The sequence below is a fragment of the Melanostigma gelatinosum genome (assembly GCF_949748355.1).
Source record: "Melanostigma gelatinosum genome assembly, chromosome: 10".
In the NCBI taxonomy this organism is placed as follows: Eukaryota; Metazoa; Chordata; class Actinopteri; order Perciformes; family Zoarcidae; genus Melanostigma; species Melanostigma gelatinosum.
In genome coordinates this window covers 24488086-24506871 of record NC_136643.1, presented here as the reverse complement: position 1 = coordinate 24506871, position 18786 = coordinate 24488086, and the positions used below count along the sequence as shown (strand labels likewise).

Genomic DNA, 18786 nt, shown 5'->3' with positions numbered 1-18786 from the left:
TAGAATTTACACGACGGGATCTTCTCGAGAAGAAAAAGTCTTCGTGAGGACGTGGTGGCCGCCTGAAGAATGTAAAGTCCAGTATTCTCTCTCTTTTAGCTCCGTTTTTGGTCTCCACCACCTCATGAGGGGAAACATCCGTCTCTTTAGCTGCTAAATGCTTCACTGTGTCGCTAACGGTGTCCGTCTGCTGCTGAGCGGTTCGTGTAAAGTGACTATTTCGAGATATTTTGGAATCTAACAAATTGCCGCCCGCTGTGGCTGAAAAGCGTTGAGTGAACCAAAACAGCAAAGTAAAGAGGAGCAGCTGAATCAGGTGATAATACTCTTTGCATTGTTATTACAAAAATATAAATTAGTCACTTTGTCGAATATCTTCTATTGCAGATCAATTATCGTTGTTTTATCAGGTTGTTCTTCGTAAACACAGAGTTCCTCCGAACGTTGGAATGAACTCAGCTACATGATTTAAAAAGTCTAACCTCTGACCCACATTCAGCACAGGCTCAACATAAACCTCCATCTCTCTCGGTGAGCGCTGATTGGACGCCGGGACCCGCTCGCGAACGCGCCGGCGTGGACGCGCTCGGCCCGTGTTTCCAGGAGACTCTCCCTCGTGGGCGCGCGTCGCCTCCTGCCCCTGTCCTGTAAATGTTCATAAGAAGCTTCTCGTGCTCGCAACCGTCGGAAATCTGTGTCGGGTGTGCCCGCCAGTGGAATGCGCGCACTCGCTGCCCGCGCCCTCTTCCCCCCCCCTCTGCAGCTCATGTCCGGCGCTAATTGGATTGCAGCACTGATGTATATTATAAAATGTAAATACTTGGAGCTTTCTATGCGTTTATTTGAAGATTGTTTGGTTGTATTTATAACCCGGAGGGGGGAGGAGGAGGGCTCCTCTGCAGACTGCGGCTCCTCTCAGATAATTTCATCTTTTTCTTCACGAGGATGAAAACTCAACATCGTCTTTCTACCTGGAACAACTTCATCTTTCCGTGAAGGCCGATGGGACCGCGACTATTTCCTTATTTTTCTCTTTTTTAACTTTATTTTTCAGCGGATCGCATTCTGCCCAATCTCGTGTCTGCATATTTTGATTTAACTCCGAAGTGCATCGGCCCACAGAAAACAAACGGTCCTGTTCGTATAACTTATTTCGTTTGGCTATTTTTTTTGTATTGGACAGCAATATGCTATTTTCTATTGATTGGTGTATTTAAAGAATGTGTTGCCGGTCTTGCTCTGGAGGATTACAGCAGAATATTGTCGGTGGTTTACATGTAGCGCAGAGAGGCTCTGCGTGTTTCTGGGGGATTCATCGGAGGCTTATATAAGAGGAGCCGTCATGTATGCAGGACGCAAGCGGAGAAAACCAGTCCAGAGAGCGTGAGTTCGTTTATTTATTTATTTTATTGTAAATGCCAATTAAATTCACTGAAAACAGCCTCGTGTTAAACGGTAAAAACCGACCTGGAGAGCATGGATTCTGACGTTGGTTCCTAAATGCGCAAACCCGCTGCGAGCCTGCAGCTCTTCTCCAGAACATTTAGAGAAACCAGTTTCTTTCATCGATTTAGAAAATATTCCCGGTTTCGTTTGCTCCAAATAATCGTAAATGCACGTGCTGGGTGATGCGTATTTATGCTTTCTAATGAGCTGTTCCTTGATGTTCTATGATGCAAACGATAAGGAGGTTCATTTAAGGCCTGCGGATTACTGCAGGCCTGCATGCGGCCTGATTATATCCTTCAACGCTTCTCTCTTAGCTTTGTATTCATGGAGCTATTTAAAAAAAATACTCCCGCAAATAAACGTAAAGAACACACGCATTTTTAATTTCGCATTATTTTGTAATTAGTTGTTATGACGTCTCTGAGTCACTGGGACCCTCATGCAGGTTGTTGCGCCATTTTCTGTCAAAACGCCCTTCAGAGGATCAGACGCATTGTTTTTAACGTCATCGGGTTATTTTTGATTGGTTTAGGATATTTAATAATCCGTCGTTTATTAATAAAACATGCATTTGTTGAGCTTAATATGTTACAAATCGCAATTTGAAAGAAATAGCCTTTTATATGTTTTAAGGCTTTGACTTGAACCGCGAACGTCTTTTTTCCATCATGATTAAATCCTCCGCAGTGATGAGGTCATCCAAATGAAATATGAACAACTTGACTTCATTCTAAAGTGTGAGCATGTGTTCATAAAGACTGAACAGGAGGAGGATTCACCTGTGTCTTTATGTTTTGCTCTTCTGATGGAGTCATTTATTTTATCATCAGTAATTCATATCCTGCGAGTGAAACATGTTACAAACATGTTACAGGCAGTGAGACGGTTTCCATTGAAAATGCTTTAATCTGGGAGGATGTCAATAAAAACTAACAATAATTCCTAAAACAAAGAGACAGAGACAGAGAGAGACTTGTTTTCAAAAGTAGCACAACTGAAAAATACCCATAATCCTCTTGTGATGAGAGGACTCATGATGGACTCCATGGTGAGGCACCTTTTGGTGACAGAGAAGCTCAGATTTGACTCAGTGGATCAGGTTTTCAGAGCAGGGTCAGTGTAGAGGTGTGGTTCATGACGAGGCTTTTCTCCTCCCACACACACACACACACACACACACACACACACTGATCAGTGACTGCTTTGATAACTGATGGATTTATTGCTCGCTGGTTGACGTTTTCACAATCTGAAGAATTATTGCTTTTATTTTGTGTGTTTTCATATCAAGGTTCAATTTATTCATAAAATCCATAAAATAATAATGTCTGCCACCTGAGCAGCCATATTGCTGAAATCTCCAGATTGACCAACGTTTAACTTTCTGGATTGTTGATCAGATCAAACGTGCAGTTTTGAGACATGACTTTGTACTCTGGCAATTCATGAAAGACATTTGATCAATGACACCAGCTTATAGACTGAGTGGGGGAAAATATATAAAATCAAGGTATTAATTATGATCCAATATATAACGAGATATATATATATATGCATGCCCGTATTTTCATTTCATTTAATTTTCTTTCTGCACTTATTTCGGTCTTTGTGCTGCTGCAACACCTGAAACTGTCAATTCAATTCAAACCCTGTTGTTGTAGATGATGATGGTTAGTAACTTGAAAAAAAGGTAAAATACCGTAGAATACTTTTAATGTTAAAGATAATTAATGGAAAGTAATTATCAAACAATAATAATGATAATAAGACTAGACATGCAGAGACTTGGCCAATCAAACAGATCAGAGTCTGAACTCACTTTACTGAAATCATTTGGGAACACAGTCAGTGCTGGAGATGCACTTTTTGCAATATTCTTGGCCAGATTTGATTCTTTTAAAAGGTTGACCTGCCGAGTCTGTCAAAAAGCCTCCTTTTATTGCTCTTTATTTGCAACAAAAGACACCCAATCAGAGCCGAGGAGTCTCTAAAACAGCCAATCGCTGCTCGGGAACTCCGGTCAGACTGGGAAACGCTGATCAAACGGAGTCCTAACACCCAGAAATGAGTCAGCATTTTTGCAGATCTACTTCCCTCGTCTCGAAGTCGATACATTTCTTGAATCTGTTTTTGGTTGGACGCCTGAAATAAGGTCTGCGGTTAACACAAGCTCAAGAGACTTTAATGTTTCGTTCTACGATATAGAAGAGGTCAGTAAATACCTCTCTGGTGAATTTAGAAGCGTTTAAGTGTCTTAAAAAAGGCGGTTGCTGAGAAGAGTCTAAATGAGACGACTAAACGTCCTCACGAGAACACTCGTCCTCCTTCAGCTGAGTGGCGGTGAAGTCATGTGACCGTGGTGGAGTTCCTTTACAGCCCAACTAGGGCTGGGCGATATGGCCAAAAAAAAAAATCTCCGATTTTTTTACAAAAAATCCGATTCACGATTTAAATCGATTTTTTTCCCCCACAAATTTTTGCAGATGACAGAAGCTGTTGAAAACAATTTTTTATTTTATTTTGTGATGATTTTCCCTCGTAGGTTGATAAAAATAAAGTGCAAACAAAACCTGAACATTGTAGAAAGGTGCCTGTAGTATACAAAAAGTATTTGGTCACTCTTTTGTTTCCCTGAATCATTTAAATATAAAATTAAATTAAACATAACATTAAATGGCATTAAATAGTAGCCTTCCATTGTAAACAACTGTGCAAATGTAACTTTTTACAGTAAGCTTTTCTAACTGAATACACTGATACAAACACAGCATGAAATAAAATGTATGTGACCCTTTAACATTCACATTTTCAAAAGTGCAACATCTGATCTAACATCAACATAACATATTTTGCACAGTAAATAAGTGCATGTAAACAAAATCAAGTGCATTCACAACATAACCAACAGTATTAAACAGTAGTGCATGTTTTTTCGAAATATTTTTTGCCAGGAAGACAGCGTCGCTTGTGCTCCCGCGGTCCTGCTCCCTCCTCAGGGTGCACCGCTTCTCCCACTCGGCGGCATGCCTCTGTTTGAGGCTGTTTGTTCTGTGTCAGATGACACGAACCCGAACCATTTCCAGACCACCGAAGACACATTCTTCCCTCTCTTAAGAACGAGAGCTTCACTGCTGGCCGCCATTGTTTTCGTTTGTAAACAATGCGCGCGCACTCAACTACGGGAACCCAACGGGGGGGGAGGGTGGGGGCGATTTTCTCGATTTTCAATAAAACACATCGCCTTAAAGCACACATTCGAATTAATCGATTAAATCGATTTATCGCCCAGCCCTAAGCCCAACGTTAGCTTTGTACTCCTGAACATTTTATTCAGGCTTCAGAAAATCATGAAAGTGGTGTTTATGTTTGGAGATTACCTTGCTGAACAAAATGTGTTAGTATCATAAACGTTTGTTTGCCACAGAGATTATTTTCTGCAGTAATCCAAAATCCATCAGTGGAAGGAACCACGTGATGCTGACTTGGCCGACAACAATATGTCATCCCTGCAGCGCTCTATATGAATTAAGGTTCTGTCACATTGCCTGTTTCTCCCCATCAAAAATATAATGTATCATATTTGTCACTTTACCCCCAAACAATTCAGCCTAGTCTCCTAAAAATGATGTTCCCATAAAAGAAAACGGTGTGGTCAATTAAGTTTCGAGGGAAAGCTCCGTTTCTGCCGACTTTTGTAGGAGACGTTTGCTTTGACCCAACATGTCCTCCCGGTGATGGAAGCAAGGCAAACCAATTGTACGTTGGTTTGGGGTCCTCCGTTGGTGGCCGCCGATGAGTTGATTGTGACCTCTTTCTCCGTTTATCACGTCCGTCAGGGTGAAGCAGGCACCGACTGAAGGGGCCAAGTCCAACCCGTCCAAACGGCACCGAGACCGGTTGAACGGGGAGCTGGAGCGGTTGGCCGGCCTGCTGCCGTTCCCCGAGGAGGTCACCGGCGGTCTGGACAAACTCTCCATCCTCCGCCTGAGTGTCAGCTACCTGCGGGCCAAGAACGTCTTCTCTGGTAAATCAGATGAATCTTTATTGCTCTGCGTACAACAGGAATGGCTGTGTCACTTCATGTCATGCAGTTGGATTTTGTCTTATTAATGTGTTTTGCTCTTTCGCATAAGAGCAGTCACATGATCGCGTCTGTCGCGTAAACCTCTTTCCAATTAGTTGGACAGTTTTGTGAAATCGTCTCGTGTGCCATGACACTCAGAGAAGATCGATTTCAAATGAATGAGCGACTGTATGTCACTTAAATTAATAATTATAATTGTATAGAAGTCTATGAGAAAATGACGACTTTCTTGAATTATTACCTCAGTAATAAAACTTCTCTTTCACGGAGAATGCTGCAATGCGGCCGTCGGATGCTCTCGTGGAGCATGAATAATTGAGAGGAACCCCGGAGTTTAAAGAATTTATGAAATGGAGGCAGAGCGATGTTTGTTTATTCAGGCAGCGGCTTTTTGAGATGGCAGTTTGGGGCGAGACGGACAGGATACAGCGGCGGTGATACCAGCGTGTCTCTTTGGGCGGCTGGAGCTAATGCGTCTCATATTTCTATTGTGTGTGTGTGTGTGTGTGTGTGTGTGTGTGTGACTGCTGATGCCCTGAGGAAACAAAATGAAGCCCACTTTCTATTTTTACTGCGTTTAGACATTAAGAATAACATTATGGAATAATTCGCCGGCTACTCGTCCTGCCAGAGTAAATTATTGATGATGGATTTCAGCACAAATAGGTCAAAGTGTCTCCTATAGACGAGCCCTCTTGTCTGACTGCATTAGCCTACTTCCTGGACGGCCTCTACGTAATTAACGAGCTCAGGGCCTCTTACATTACAGAAGCAGCTCCGCGGAGGGGAACGCTTTGTCTTCTTCTTCTTCTTCTTCTTCTTGCAAGAATCCAAACTCTCAGTCGCATGTCAGATGGTCATGATTGTGCTCAGAGCGTTGAGATTACGCTGTAGTTGGCGTCTCGCTGTTTAAAACTGACGTGGTACAGGACATGGAGTTATGATTAATCCTGTGATGTTCCCACAGCGGCGAGTCTGTTGTGAGATGCACTCTGTTGTAGACATAGATGGAGATTAGAAGAAATAATCCCTGTGACTGCAGAGGGAAAGAATTGGCACACAGCTGGAAATATCGGCCTGAATGAAGGCGATGATTTGTTGTTTGAAAAAGCCACTTCCCCTTCCCCCTCCTTCCTGTAGGTCATCTATGTGCACACAAACGAAAGGCAGAGCTATCTGGGTTACATGATCATCAGCGGGTCATCCCTTCATGACGTCCCTGCCTCCCTCCCTCCCTCACTCTGCCCATCCTTCCCTCCGTCCTTCCCCTACAGGGCTTAACCCCCATCCCCCAGCCCCGCTGGTCACGATACAGCACAGTGAGGAATGCAGGCCACCAAATGGGGAAAACCTGGTAATCAGTAGTGACCCCGCCCCAAATCCCATGACAATGAACAGTAATTTCAGTAAAACCCTATTTTCTCATGTCTTGAGATTAATGGGGACAACATTTATTTAAAGTTGGTCCAGTATTGAAGGAGAGCGCTGCAGCAGCGAAACAGGCTGCAACTCCTCCACGTCAATGTACGCCCACTAAAAGTGTGACTGCACCATTCTGCGGTGCATGGGTGGCGGAGATAAGTTAAAATATATATTATGATGAAGTGAGAAGAAGGCCCACGAAGTCCTCCTCTTCATCACTGTACTGCAGCTCTGGAGCAACACACAAAAAAAACGAGTTACAAGAAGATACAATTCAGCCAGATGACTGGATGACGACACACCTGGTATCGCCGGGCTTCTTGGGGGACCCGATCACAAGTGGGCATCGCTACGTGCATCAGTTCACGCCTGGCATTAGAGTTTGAAAGGAAGCTGTGTGTGTGTGACCCGTCGGCTTGTTCATCTTGGCACCACTTTACAGCGTTTACTGCTTGTAGCGCCTTTCCAGGGCCGAGTTACTGCGAAAGCGTAACGCCGACCCTCTTAGTCTGCCGGAACATTAAAAAGAAGAAGAAGAAGAAGAAGAAATCCAAGCAACACAGACTGGCCAGAATCGTCCTAAATGTTTGATACGCTCTTAATATATCTTTAAGGGCTTTTTCTAAACATTACAGATGTCGTGGACAACGCCGGCTTCACCAATTTGAGGAAGAGAAGAAAAGCCGCAGCTTTGATGACGTACTTTACGTAAGAACGCATCAGTGTTTACACTTCAGAACTGTGCGGCCAAACAGACAGGTGGTTTGAGTTTAGTGCTGTCTGCTTGTGATCCGATCGCCCGAGACGGATTTTAAAACCCAAGTTAAACGGCGCCATCTGCTCCGTTTGAGAAGGGCCGAGATTAAATCAACCGATGTTGAGGCAGCAAAATAGAAGCAAAGTGAGGATGGTCTCATCTGGACACGGAGGTCATGGACGCTGACCCGCTCGTGTCATGTTCTGTGTTTTGAGTTTGACTTTGTTTGTTGTCCAGTCACTTCGGAGCTCAGTTATGCAAAGATAAGCATGTTTGGGAAAGCCAAGCTGCTCTACTCGGTTCACTGGAATGGCTTCTGGGAGATCGGCCGAGCGTCGAGTCGACCCAAGAGTCGACCCAAGGTGTATGGGAATAAGGTCAGGGGTGTCGATCCAAAGCCGTGCCTCGTGTGAAGGTACGAGCCCCGTCGGACCCTCCGAACAAAGCCGTGTTGTCCGGTGTCTGCCCCGACACCCCGAACACCGCCCCGCCCCTCGGATGAACTCCTTGTTAACCCCCATTGCAGACAACAAAAGATCTGACCCAGAACCCAGTCACCCAATCATGTCATACGCCACCCTCGGGGGTCAAAGGTGATCGCGGGTCGCAGCACGGTGCTCCTGCAGGGGTCAGAGATCAACGTGGCCGACCACCGCTGTCTTTCTCACGACATCGCCGCAGCTCATCGTCTCACATTAGAGAAACAGCCAATGATTCTCACGAGATCAGCTGCAACCAACCATTTACTTGATTGTCGTGAATCAGCTGACGATCTTTGTATCATGTACATTGTTCTTCTTCTACTCTTTATTTGGCAGTCAGATTGTAAAAATTGTGCACAACTGAGCACCTTTCATTTGATGCACGCGGCCAGTGTTTTTATTCACGGACACAGAGAGTGACCCGACATTCAGGGAGCCGTTCCAAGAAGAGGCTTTTCTGAGTTATCTGGAATCCACTTAAACGTGGACTGAAGTAACTCTTCAGTGTTTTCTCATTTCTGAGCGGTAAAGTGCAGATATCGCCTAAAGGAACTGTCGCCTCGCTTGAGCGTGGCAACGACTCATTCCTGCGAAAGACTGAAAGCTTTTTTATCTCCAACAGCTGTTTTCTCATCACTTGGTTTGGTGAAAAGATTAAAAATATTTAAAGTTTTGGCCTAAATTCGCAAAATAACATTTCTTTCATACAAAGATCTGACTTGTTGTGTCCACAATTAGAGTAGCGTTCGAATGTTTGCTTCACTTTAATTTGTCTTTGTGGACCTCACTGCTGTATGTTTAAAAATAATAATCATTGACAAAATCTCCATTTAGTTTTTTTAGCATATGAAGTATGTCGATGTAGTTACGCTTCCCTTCACTCATGTAGAGTTTCAGTGTTGAGGATGTGAAAGACTAATATTCATTCACTCCAGTCAGTATGCATCAAACTGTGCTCGGTGTGTAAAGCTGCAGAGCTGCAGAGCGAAAGAACAGGATATTTGTTTTCCTGTTCTGCTGTAGATCACTGCTGACATAAAGATCACGATGTGAGCAAGTTAGACCGAACAAAAGCTCTGATGTGAAGTAGACCTTCAGATTGCATGAGATGAATGTTTAAGGAGCCGGAGTCGGGCCTGCATGCAGCATCTTCAGCTCCCCAAACACAAAGCGATCTGACAGTCGCAGCAGTGCTTTGCAAACATCATCACAGGACTAAAAACCTGTCTGTCTCTCTCCTCCTTCTGTCTGTCTGTCTGTCTCTCTCTTCCTGTCTGTCTGTCTGTCTCTCTCCTCCTCCTCCTGTCTGTCTGTCTGTCTGTCTGTCTGTCTGTCTCTCTCCTCCTGTCTGTCTGTCTGTCTCTCTCCTCCTCCTCCTGTCTGTCCTCCTCCTCCTCCCTGTCTGTCTCTCCTCCCTGTCTGTCTCTCCTCCCTGTCTGTCTCTCCTCCTCCTCCTCCTCCTCCTCCCTGTCCCTCCCTCTCTACAGTCACCGGAGCGTCTCCAGCTGCTGTGAACGATGACGACAGCAAAGCAGCAGCAGCGGCGGTCGAGGTCAAGATTCCTGAAGGCGAACTGTTGCTGCAGGTATTGAAGCCGTGTTCGTTCCTCTCTCTGTTTCTCTCCACGTCACTTCATTCATGGATCTTTAATCATCTCTTTAACAGATTGTTTGCTGCGAACACAAATGCTTCATTTCCCCAAAACAGCCAAAGTTCAATGCGTTCGTTATGTTTCAGAGGACAGCGATTTGTTGCACTGATTCAGTTTGGGTTTTTTGGGGGGGGGGGGGGCTCGTTATTACGTTATTTCGATAAGCCCGCATTTCCCCGGCTTGCTGGTAATGAGAAATGAAAGCTCATTTGGAGGAAAGGCGAGTGAGTGTTCCACGGGGGGGGGGGGCTCTTCCTCCTCCTCCTCCTCCTCCTCCTCCTAATAGTCGGGATGAGAGGGGAGACGGAGGCGAGGTTTATTTCTGAGTCTGAGTCGTGTCCTTGCTGTTCTTCACATCAGACGTTGGTGAATCATGGACGAGATGTGAGCGCATCAATTATTCAGAGCCAGAAAATGGAGGAAGCGTTGCAGGAAGTTTGAATGATGGTTTACTCTTTCTTCATTGTTGAAAACAAGCACGCAGAATTGGTCATTGTTGACGACAGCTGACAACAAAGATCTTTATGCTCATGAATTTATTCCATTTCATGCAAAATAAATCTGTCAGGCGTTGCTCTTCTCGTGCTCACGCTCGTGACTGAATCCAGTCACTTGCAGCCGGGAGGTTAATGAGCACATCAGCAGAATATCTGGTATTGAAAGATATGACCTCATTTCTGACGGTCGCACATCACAGCAGCAGCAGAGCGTTTTCTTCTTTTCCTAAATTTGAATTGACATTGTGGTGAAATTACACAAGAGGTTCAGATTATTTCAAGATGAGTGCAACGCGAGTCAGTGAAGAAGTGATGTCATGGGGCGCAAGTTAGCGGTTTGTGTGAAACGCTCAACCTGACATTTGGATGTTTGTGTGTGTGTGTGGTGACTCAGAAAGACAACATCTCCAGCATGACTCATCTCTGGTTTAGTGTGTGTGTGTGTGTGTGTGCGTGTGTGTGTGTGTGTGTGTGTGTGTGTGTGTGTGTGTGTGTGTGTGTGTGTGTGTGTGTGTGTGTGTGTGTGTGTGTGTGTGTGTGTGTGTGTGTGTGTGTGGTATGGTGCGTTTAGTGAGGTGGAAACGTTGCACCAGCTGTTCCCATTTGAAGAGAACAATTCATTCGGCATGCTTCCTCCTTTTCCTTCCTGGTCTCTTCCTTTCATGTCCTTCCTTCCTTCCTTCCTACTATACTTCCTTCAAAGATCCAAGCTTTTATTTTACTGTAGCGCTCCAATCTACTGAACCTGAACCTCCACTCTGCTGCTGTTACTCACAAATTGAGGAACTTTATAAATATTCTTTTACACCAATTCAATAATTCATATCTTAATTGACTAACGGCCTGCATCCAGGCACAAAAAAAGATCTTCACTCTCAACATCGTTCCATTCTAAAGGTTTGTGATTCGCTGTATGTGTTTTGGAGACTTTGTGACGATATTCCTTTGATGTCGAAGTGCAGCCTGCTCAGGGGCCCGCATGCACCTTGTGTCTCTTTGTGTTGTTTCGTGACTTTTTGTGTCTCTTTACGGCCGTTTGATGTTTTGTGATTTTTCTTCAGGACATGTTGTGTATGTTGCGGTTGTTCTGTCTCTTTGTTGATGAAATGAGCGACATTCATCAGGATCACTTGCAAACCACCTCCTCATGTCTGATATTTTGGTTGATCATTACTGACTGGAACAAAGCGCAGGCAAAGCTTCTTACAATGTGTTTTCCATTTTCTTAACTCCAATAATTGAACTGTCTGCGTCCTTTGTTTGACCCACAGGCTCTCAGCGGTTTCGTCATGGTGATCACAGCCGGTGGGACCATCTTCTACTCCTCTCACACCATCCAGGACTACCTGGGCTTCCACCAGGTATTCTCCTCCGTCTGTACCTCTGACTTAAATGCTGTAGCAGAAAAAAGAGAAAATGTGACAGAGATCCCCCGCTGTGGTCTCGGCCTCGACATCTCACACACCTCCAGCACCATAGAACAGTGTGTATTTATTAGCTCCGCCCCCCCAGAAGGGGCTGGGGAGGCTCCAAAATCAGTCACGAGGGTCTGCTAAACACCCTAAACACCAAACCAACAAGCATGCAACCTGACATGATGTATTTCTATCATGGCTTTGTTGCTTGCTAATTCTTCCTCTCGTTGTCGTTTCTCAGACCGACGTCATGCACCAGAGTGTGTACGAGCTGGTCCACACGGAGGACCAGCAGGAGCTCAGGAGGAACCTGCACTGGGCCTTGAATCCTCCTCCGCCTGCCATCACCCAGGACTCCCCCCAAGGTGACGACTCTCTCCTCCTACGTGAGACTGCTATTTAGAGAAACTGAGAGATCCTACAAAATATACATGTATTATGTTAAAGGAAGTTGGTTTGTTGAGATGAAGGTTCTATTTTGTCTCATCGTGGCTCCTAGTCGTGTTTCTGCAGTTGATTATTTAATGCCAGAAGGGCGGTTAAATCTGTGAAGTTTGCAGATATTTTGTGGCAATTGGCCCCAAGACATAAAGACTTTGTGATGCTTTTGCCTCTTTATGTTGACGTTGTGTGTCACTTTGTGGTCGTCATGCATCGATTCATGATTAAGTGTGTCTTTGTGGTCACTTTGTGTCTTTTTTTGTTTGTCTCCTTGGAGTTGTTTTCTGTCTTTTTGTGTCTTTGTGGTTGTTTTGTGTCCATTTGTTGTCTTTTTGTGTGTCTTTGTAGTCTTTTGATGTTTTGTGTTTCTTTGAGGTCATTTGGCATCTCTTGGTTGGTACGTGGCTCTTCGAGTGATATTTTGTAAATGAAGGTCAGGGGGGCCCCTGACACGTTGGGCCCCTGGGCTTGTGACTGTAGGCCCGTTCACTATTCTCTCTATGGAAACTGGGGATACTGACAAACTTCTGCAGGTATTTTCCGTGCATTGATTGAACATGCATCGATTCCTCTTTTTGCATCATCACAACTTCCTACGAGTCTCTGTATATCTGAAATGTATGACGGCTTAATTACAAACTTCTACTAAATTTCTGTGTAGAAATAGTGCTGCGCTGCACTGCAGCCCACAGCCTGTGTGAACATGCACATTTGGACATCAATGTAAACACAGTTTCAGGCATTAAGCCTTAAGACCATGCTCGGGTCAAGTCACATGACTCTGTAATCTTCAGTGTGGCTTAGGAAGTAAAGTGGCCCCAGATCTGTATTTGGGTTTTAAGTTGCTTACGTCTGTGTGGTTCTGAGCAATGTGTTTAGACCAGGACCCACAGCGCCGACTCAACGAACCCACTGCTGCACCGAGACGCCGTTCACAGTCTTCCTCCTCCACCAGCTGCAACAAACGCTGCCACCTGGCGTGTAGAGACGGTTCGCTCCAGGCCTCATGACATAAGTCTGCTTTATGTGATGAAGGGCAGCTGATGATGTCAGACAAGATTAAAGTCCAGCTCAAGAATAAATGCAGTGGGCGGCATGATATGTTTATTAAAATGTGCTTTTAGTTTGTTTTAAATTTGTGACATTATTTTGGGCATTCCAGGAATCAAGAAACTGCTTCAGAGGTGTTACGTACATGCACATGCACAACTAATGTCAACATTTATCCTCCGTATTGTGCCACAAATCAAAGTGAAACCCAATATGTGACCCGGGTGTCATTTAGAGAGGAATCTGATCACATTATTTTTTTGATTGCATTGTTCAAAAGTGGACGTGGTGTTGCAAATAAACAGCGAAAACGAGCTGTTGTGGATTGTTAGCTCACTGTCAAATTCTCCAGTGAAACTGACTTCATATTGGCAGCCCCATGTGTCTTCTTTTTGTAAATGCAGAGATGGAACCGGACAGCAGCTCAGCCGTGGTCACCTACAAGCCCGAGCAGCTTCCCCCAGAGAACTCGTCCTTCCTGGAGAGGAGCTTCGTGTGTCGCTTCCGCTGCCTCCTGGACAACTCCTCGGGCTTCCTGGTAGGTCAGATGTTCACACACAAGAGAGCCAAAGCTCCTGTGGGGCTCTGCAGTCTCTGAGACTTGATCTGTTTTGCTGTCTCCGTCCAGGCTTTGAACATCCAGGGCAGACTGAAGTTCCTGCGCGGGCAGAAGCAGCGGCAGGAGAACGGAGGGAAGGCGCCGCCTCAGCTCGCCCTTTTCGCCATCGCGACTCCTCTGCAGCCTCCATCCATCCTGGAGATCAGGACCAAGAACATGATCTTCAGAACCAAACACAAGCTGGACTTCACCCCTTTGGCCTGCGATGCAAAGTAATACTAACACATAAACATCCCGTGCATGTCTTAGTGTCAAATATCTTCTTGTCTCTTGACTTGTTGAGATGCTTTTAAGAGATGATGAAACAATCGTAGCAGAAATTAATTGTAGGAGACACTTCCTAGAAGAAGATCTGAGATGAGATGTAGGATGTGTTGTGTATGATGTGTCATTGTGTAATCATGGTCTTTTTTTGTGCAGGGGGAAGATCGTACTGGGGTACACGGAGGCTGAACTGCGGGTACGAGGGTCTGGCTATCAGTTCATCCATGCAGCGGATATGTTGTACTGCGCGGAGAACCATGTCAGAAGTAAGTTGTGTTGGAACGCCACCGTGGTGTCGGGCTCGAGACACCGACCGGGAACCAGGACGTTCGCAGTCCGAGTCTGGCGGAGGACTTCAGTGCATCTATCGCTCTCCTTCGGTCCCTTTCGTCTCTCTAATAAAGGATTCAAGCATCATTTGTTGTCATTATGCAACACAGGGATGCACAACATAAGAAAAACATGACAAACTAAATAAAACAAAAACAGTAGTGCATTCCTGTAAATTACAAATGACAAATTCCTTCTTTACAAAATGAAGAGAGAACAGTGGATTCATGGGCTCCGCCAGACTGCTTTAAGGAGCTTTTTGTATTTTAAGATGATCTTGTGCAAAGGCCTCATGATTCAAGTTTCACAGTAATTTGTAATATGAAGCAGTAAATGCATATTACTGAATATATTCTGAAATCGAATAAATTGTGAGAGGATGACGGTCAGTTTTTCAACAACTACTGGCCAGATTTAAACGAACATTTCTGCAGATATTCATCATTGATCCCCAGAGCGTAACCGGCCATCAGCAAGCCACAGCTTCCACTTGTTCCCAAAGATTTACAGCATTTCTGTTGATTGATTTTCCATTTAATATTAGTTCCCCTTAAAGGAAAACTTCAGCCACAAAATGACCGTTTTTATTTGAATTACTCACTGAATGTTACTCTAAATTCTTGAGGAAAACTTCAGTTTTTCTCGCATGCCTCCAGGCTAAAAGAAAAATCTGAAAAATGAGTAGATCTTTGACATCTCACTTGTGCAGGCAAGACCGTTTACGTGGTCGTGTTTTAAATAATGAAGTTTTAGCATACGACTGGACAAATGATACTTGGATTTTACCACCAATGTGCAACATTACAGTCTTGGACTCTGTCACTGCTGAAATAAAATGCTTTCAGCGGGCTTATATTCTTTTTGTCACACAGTTCAGTCATCATACGTGTGTTTGTGTCCTATATCTGTAGTGATGAAGACTGGAGAGAGTGGTCTGACGGTGTTCAGGCTCCTCACCAAGGCGAATCGCTGGAAATGGGTCCAGGCCAACGCCAGGCTGGTGTACAAGAACGGCAAACCAGACTACATCATCGCCACCCAGAGGCCTCTCCTGTATGTTTTACTGTCCGTTTCTGTTGTAAACCAACCAAAGACAGGCAGAGTAAACTCATAGCACCTTGATATAATATACAACTTTCTAGGGGGAGAAATGATAGTTTCCCATGCGTTTTAATCTGATGTATGCAGGGAATTTAGCTCAGTTCTTTAGTCATGTGAAAACTATGAATAGAAGCATGTATAGGTTTCAGTTATGATGGGACACAGACTGGGCAAATGGGCAAGCTAGCATCCAAGATAAATGAATTGTGTCCAGACAATAATCACGGTTTCTGTCTTTATAGGGGTGAAGAGGGAGGAGAACACTTGTGTAAGCGCTCCATGCATCTACCCTTTACCAATGCTACAGGTGAGGGCCTGCTCTACCAGTCCAACCATCCCTTAGCAGCCTTTAGAGATGGAGGCCATGACAAAAATGGCATTAAGTCAAAGAAGAGCCGGACTGAGAGGCTGCTGAGGGATAGCTTGGACCCTGGCTCTCTTCTCGGGGCGCTCATGAGTCAGGATGAGTCGGTGTACGTTTGCCAGCCCGCCCCGGAGCCCAATATGTCGTTCCACAGCTTCTTTGGAGAGCAAATGGGCTTCTCAGACGCTGAACCCTCCAGCCTGCACAGGAGCTGGGACGAGCCGAGCAACGGCGTGCTGGGTCCAGGCCTCACGGAGCTGGGCAACAGCTTCGACCCGCTGCTGGCTACTCTGGATTCCCTCTCTCTGGAGGGCCACGGGGTCGTGGATTCGGAAGAGGGGGGTTGTTCGAACGGCGATCTGTTTGGAGCTCTGGAAGGTCTGGGGCTGAGCGCCGAGGACCTGGAGCTGCTGCTGCTAGACGAGCGGATGATCAGGGTCGAGATGGACCCCGAACGCGTGCCCACCTTGGATGACCTGCTGACAAACGATGAGATCCTTTCATACATCTACGACTCCATAGAGGGGAAGACGGAGCCCACAGAGCACCGAGGGCAGGTGCCTCTCAGCTCTGCCTCGAAGACAGCCACCGCAGCGTCGCCACCTGAAAGCAATGCCTCTTCTGACGCTAACGTGCAAATGCAGTTTGCTCACCATAAGCCTCCCCTGGTGGGGCACGCTCCCATCCTCCAGCTGTCCCAGCAGATGCAGCAGCACCTCAACATGCGCCCAGATAAAGTGGTGCACGACTGGAACCAGCAGAGCAGAGAGCTGCTGGGGCAAAATCAATCAATCGCCAGTGGACAATGGAAAGCCCAAGACATTCTAGTCGGTGCAGGGATACAACTGGAACACTATACAACGCAACAGACTGTGTTCAATGGCAAGGCCTCGGAGCTGGACGGAGAGCTTCATCAGCAGCAAACGCATCAACGCTACCTTCAGCAGCAGCAGCAGCAGATACCCAGGGTGCAGAACCATCTCTCACAGCAGTGCCGTGCCGATCAGAAGGCAGCCAACCTCAACGGACTGTGTGGCATCTCCAGCACCGAGCATGTGGCGGGAAAATCCCAGTGGCAGGACGACGGATTCAGTCAGAGTCTGGGAGGCGACTCCTGCCTAGAGAACGGCCGAAAACCCCCGACAAACCCCTCGCTGGACTCTTGCATGGATTACAGCATGCCCGGTATTGCCGATGCGGATTACACCATGAGCGGAGGTGGTTTGTTTGGGAGGAATGGACAACAGCGCGGGGCCGAGTCCACAGTCTCATCCTTCCAGGGGATGAACCACAAACTGCAGCTGGAGCAGATCCCAGTTCCTTTGGCACAGGTCATCTCCAGCCTGTCGCAGTGCCCTCCCCCCGACGCCTCCCTGGAGCAGATCCTCGGAGTGGCCAAGTCCTGCCGCCAGTTGGACCACTATGGCATGGTGGCCTCTGAGATCCCTCATGACCCCGGTCCCAATAAGGTGAGGATGCTGAAAACGCTGACATGTTGTTATGGTTTGAACTTGGCAGTTCATTCTTGAGTTTTGGGAATCGTTTGTTTAATAAGGATCTATAACATCAAAAGGTATACTTCCTGGCGCTTTGGCGCTTTCAACATGCCTCTCGCACTCTTAGCTAAAAATGCTGTTTGGGGATTGGTTTTCAAAACGTTACAAAGGATAACGCATCATTGTCGTCATGTCTTTGGTAACATTGTTTGTATTTAGCCACACTAGCACTGGTGCTCTAGGGGTCAGTCCGGTAGAGCTTCAACAATGATTGGCATCGTTCAAGTCATTTTTTCAAGTAAAATACAAACATTTGCTGGTTCCACATTCGTAAATATGAGAATGTGTTGCTTTTCTCTGATATTATCGTGGAATTATTATTTGGGGCTTGTCACCATGTCTGATGTTCAGCCTGCATCTTAACTTTTAAGTGAGATGTTCTGCAAATTTGCTATATTTAATACGATTGATGTGACTTATTAACAATGTGAAGAAATACAGGTATGTACTTTACGTCAAGTCACCCGTTTCGAGCACTATTTTTAAAAACACATGCTTGTTTTATTTTTGTTCTTTAAATTGTAGAGAACTTCAATCTTGGAGTTTTTTCTTTACTACCACACCTCCCCCACGTGGTTATTCTAACAACATGGGTTTAAATATTCAATTAGTTTAACTTTAATGATGAAACTGGGTGTTGAGGGGGTTTCTGTTTCCCGAGCATTGCTTCCTCTTCCTCCATATGTGACTGTATATTACAGTATAACTTCCCGCTGTGTGTATTCACGACGTCCTCTTGCCTCGTGCAGATGGAGAACGGCTGCCTCCTGACCGGTACTTACCCAGGAGGCTGTGCTCTGCCCAATAGAAACGGAGCAGCGCCCCCAGCTGTCCAGATGCCCGTCCCCGAGATGCCCGTCCCCGAGACTTTGTCCAGCCTCCCCGACCAGCCGGCCACCGGCTTCAACCTCTGACCAGCTGCCCCGCAGCACACACAGTGACTGGACCAGCCCTATACTTCTAGATAACACGACAAACAAAGCTGAATAAATGTAGGCCTAGAGCTTTCCAATTTGTAATTATTATTGTGTTTGTGTGTTTGTTGTATATCCAGTCATATTAGCATACGAGTCCTTTGTTGACAATAATGCAGTCGAGAGAGCTCAGTTTATGTGAAGTAACACAGAAATGTTTTTTTTAAAGATGATTTTCACAAATCTGCGTTCAGATACAACACGAAGCAGAATTTAGAGTTAGAAGCGTAAAAGTAAAATATGGATAGTTCTGTTATCCAATGTTTAAATCTTAACACACATTATTGATCTGTTTTTGTCTTTGTCTGCATCTTTGTCTGCATATTTTGC

At 45.4% G+C, this 18786-nt stretch overlaps 1 protein-coding gene across 1 annotated transcript; it reads left to right on the top strand.

Annotated features, from left to right (window-relative positions):
• Positions 1-1252: 1252 nt before the first annotated feature.
• Positions 1253-18396, top strand: LOC306783368 (aryl hydrocarbon receptor-like; the record flags this gene model as incomplete). Its single annotated transcript, XM_079276984.1, has 11 exons — positions 1253-1383; positions 5286-5473; positions 9682-9779; positions 11614-11703; positions 11999-12122; positions 13653-13786; positions 13877-14079; positions 14288-14397; positions 15373-15514; positions 15805-17395; positions 18232-18396. Exons 1-11 carry the CDS (start codon positions 1343-1345, stop codon positions 18394-18396), a joined length of 2886 nt encoding a protein of 961 aa, XP_079133110.1. The 5' UTR covers positions 1253-1342.
• Positions 18397-18786: the final 390 nt, after the last annotated feature.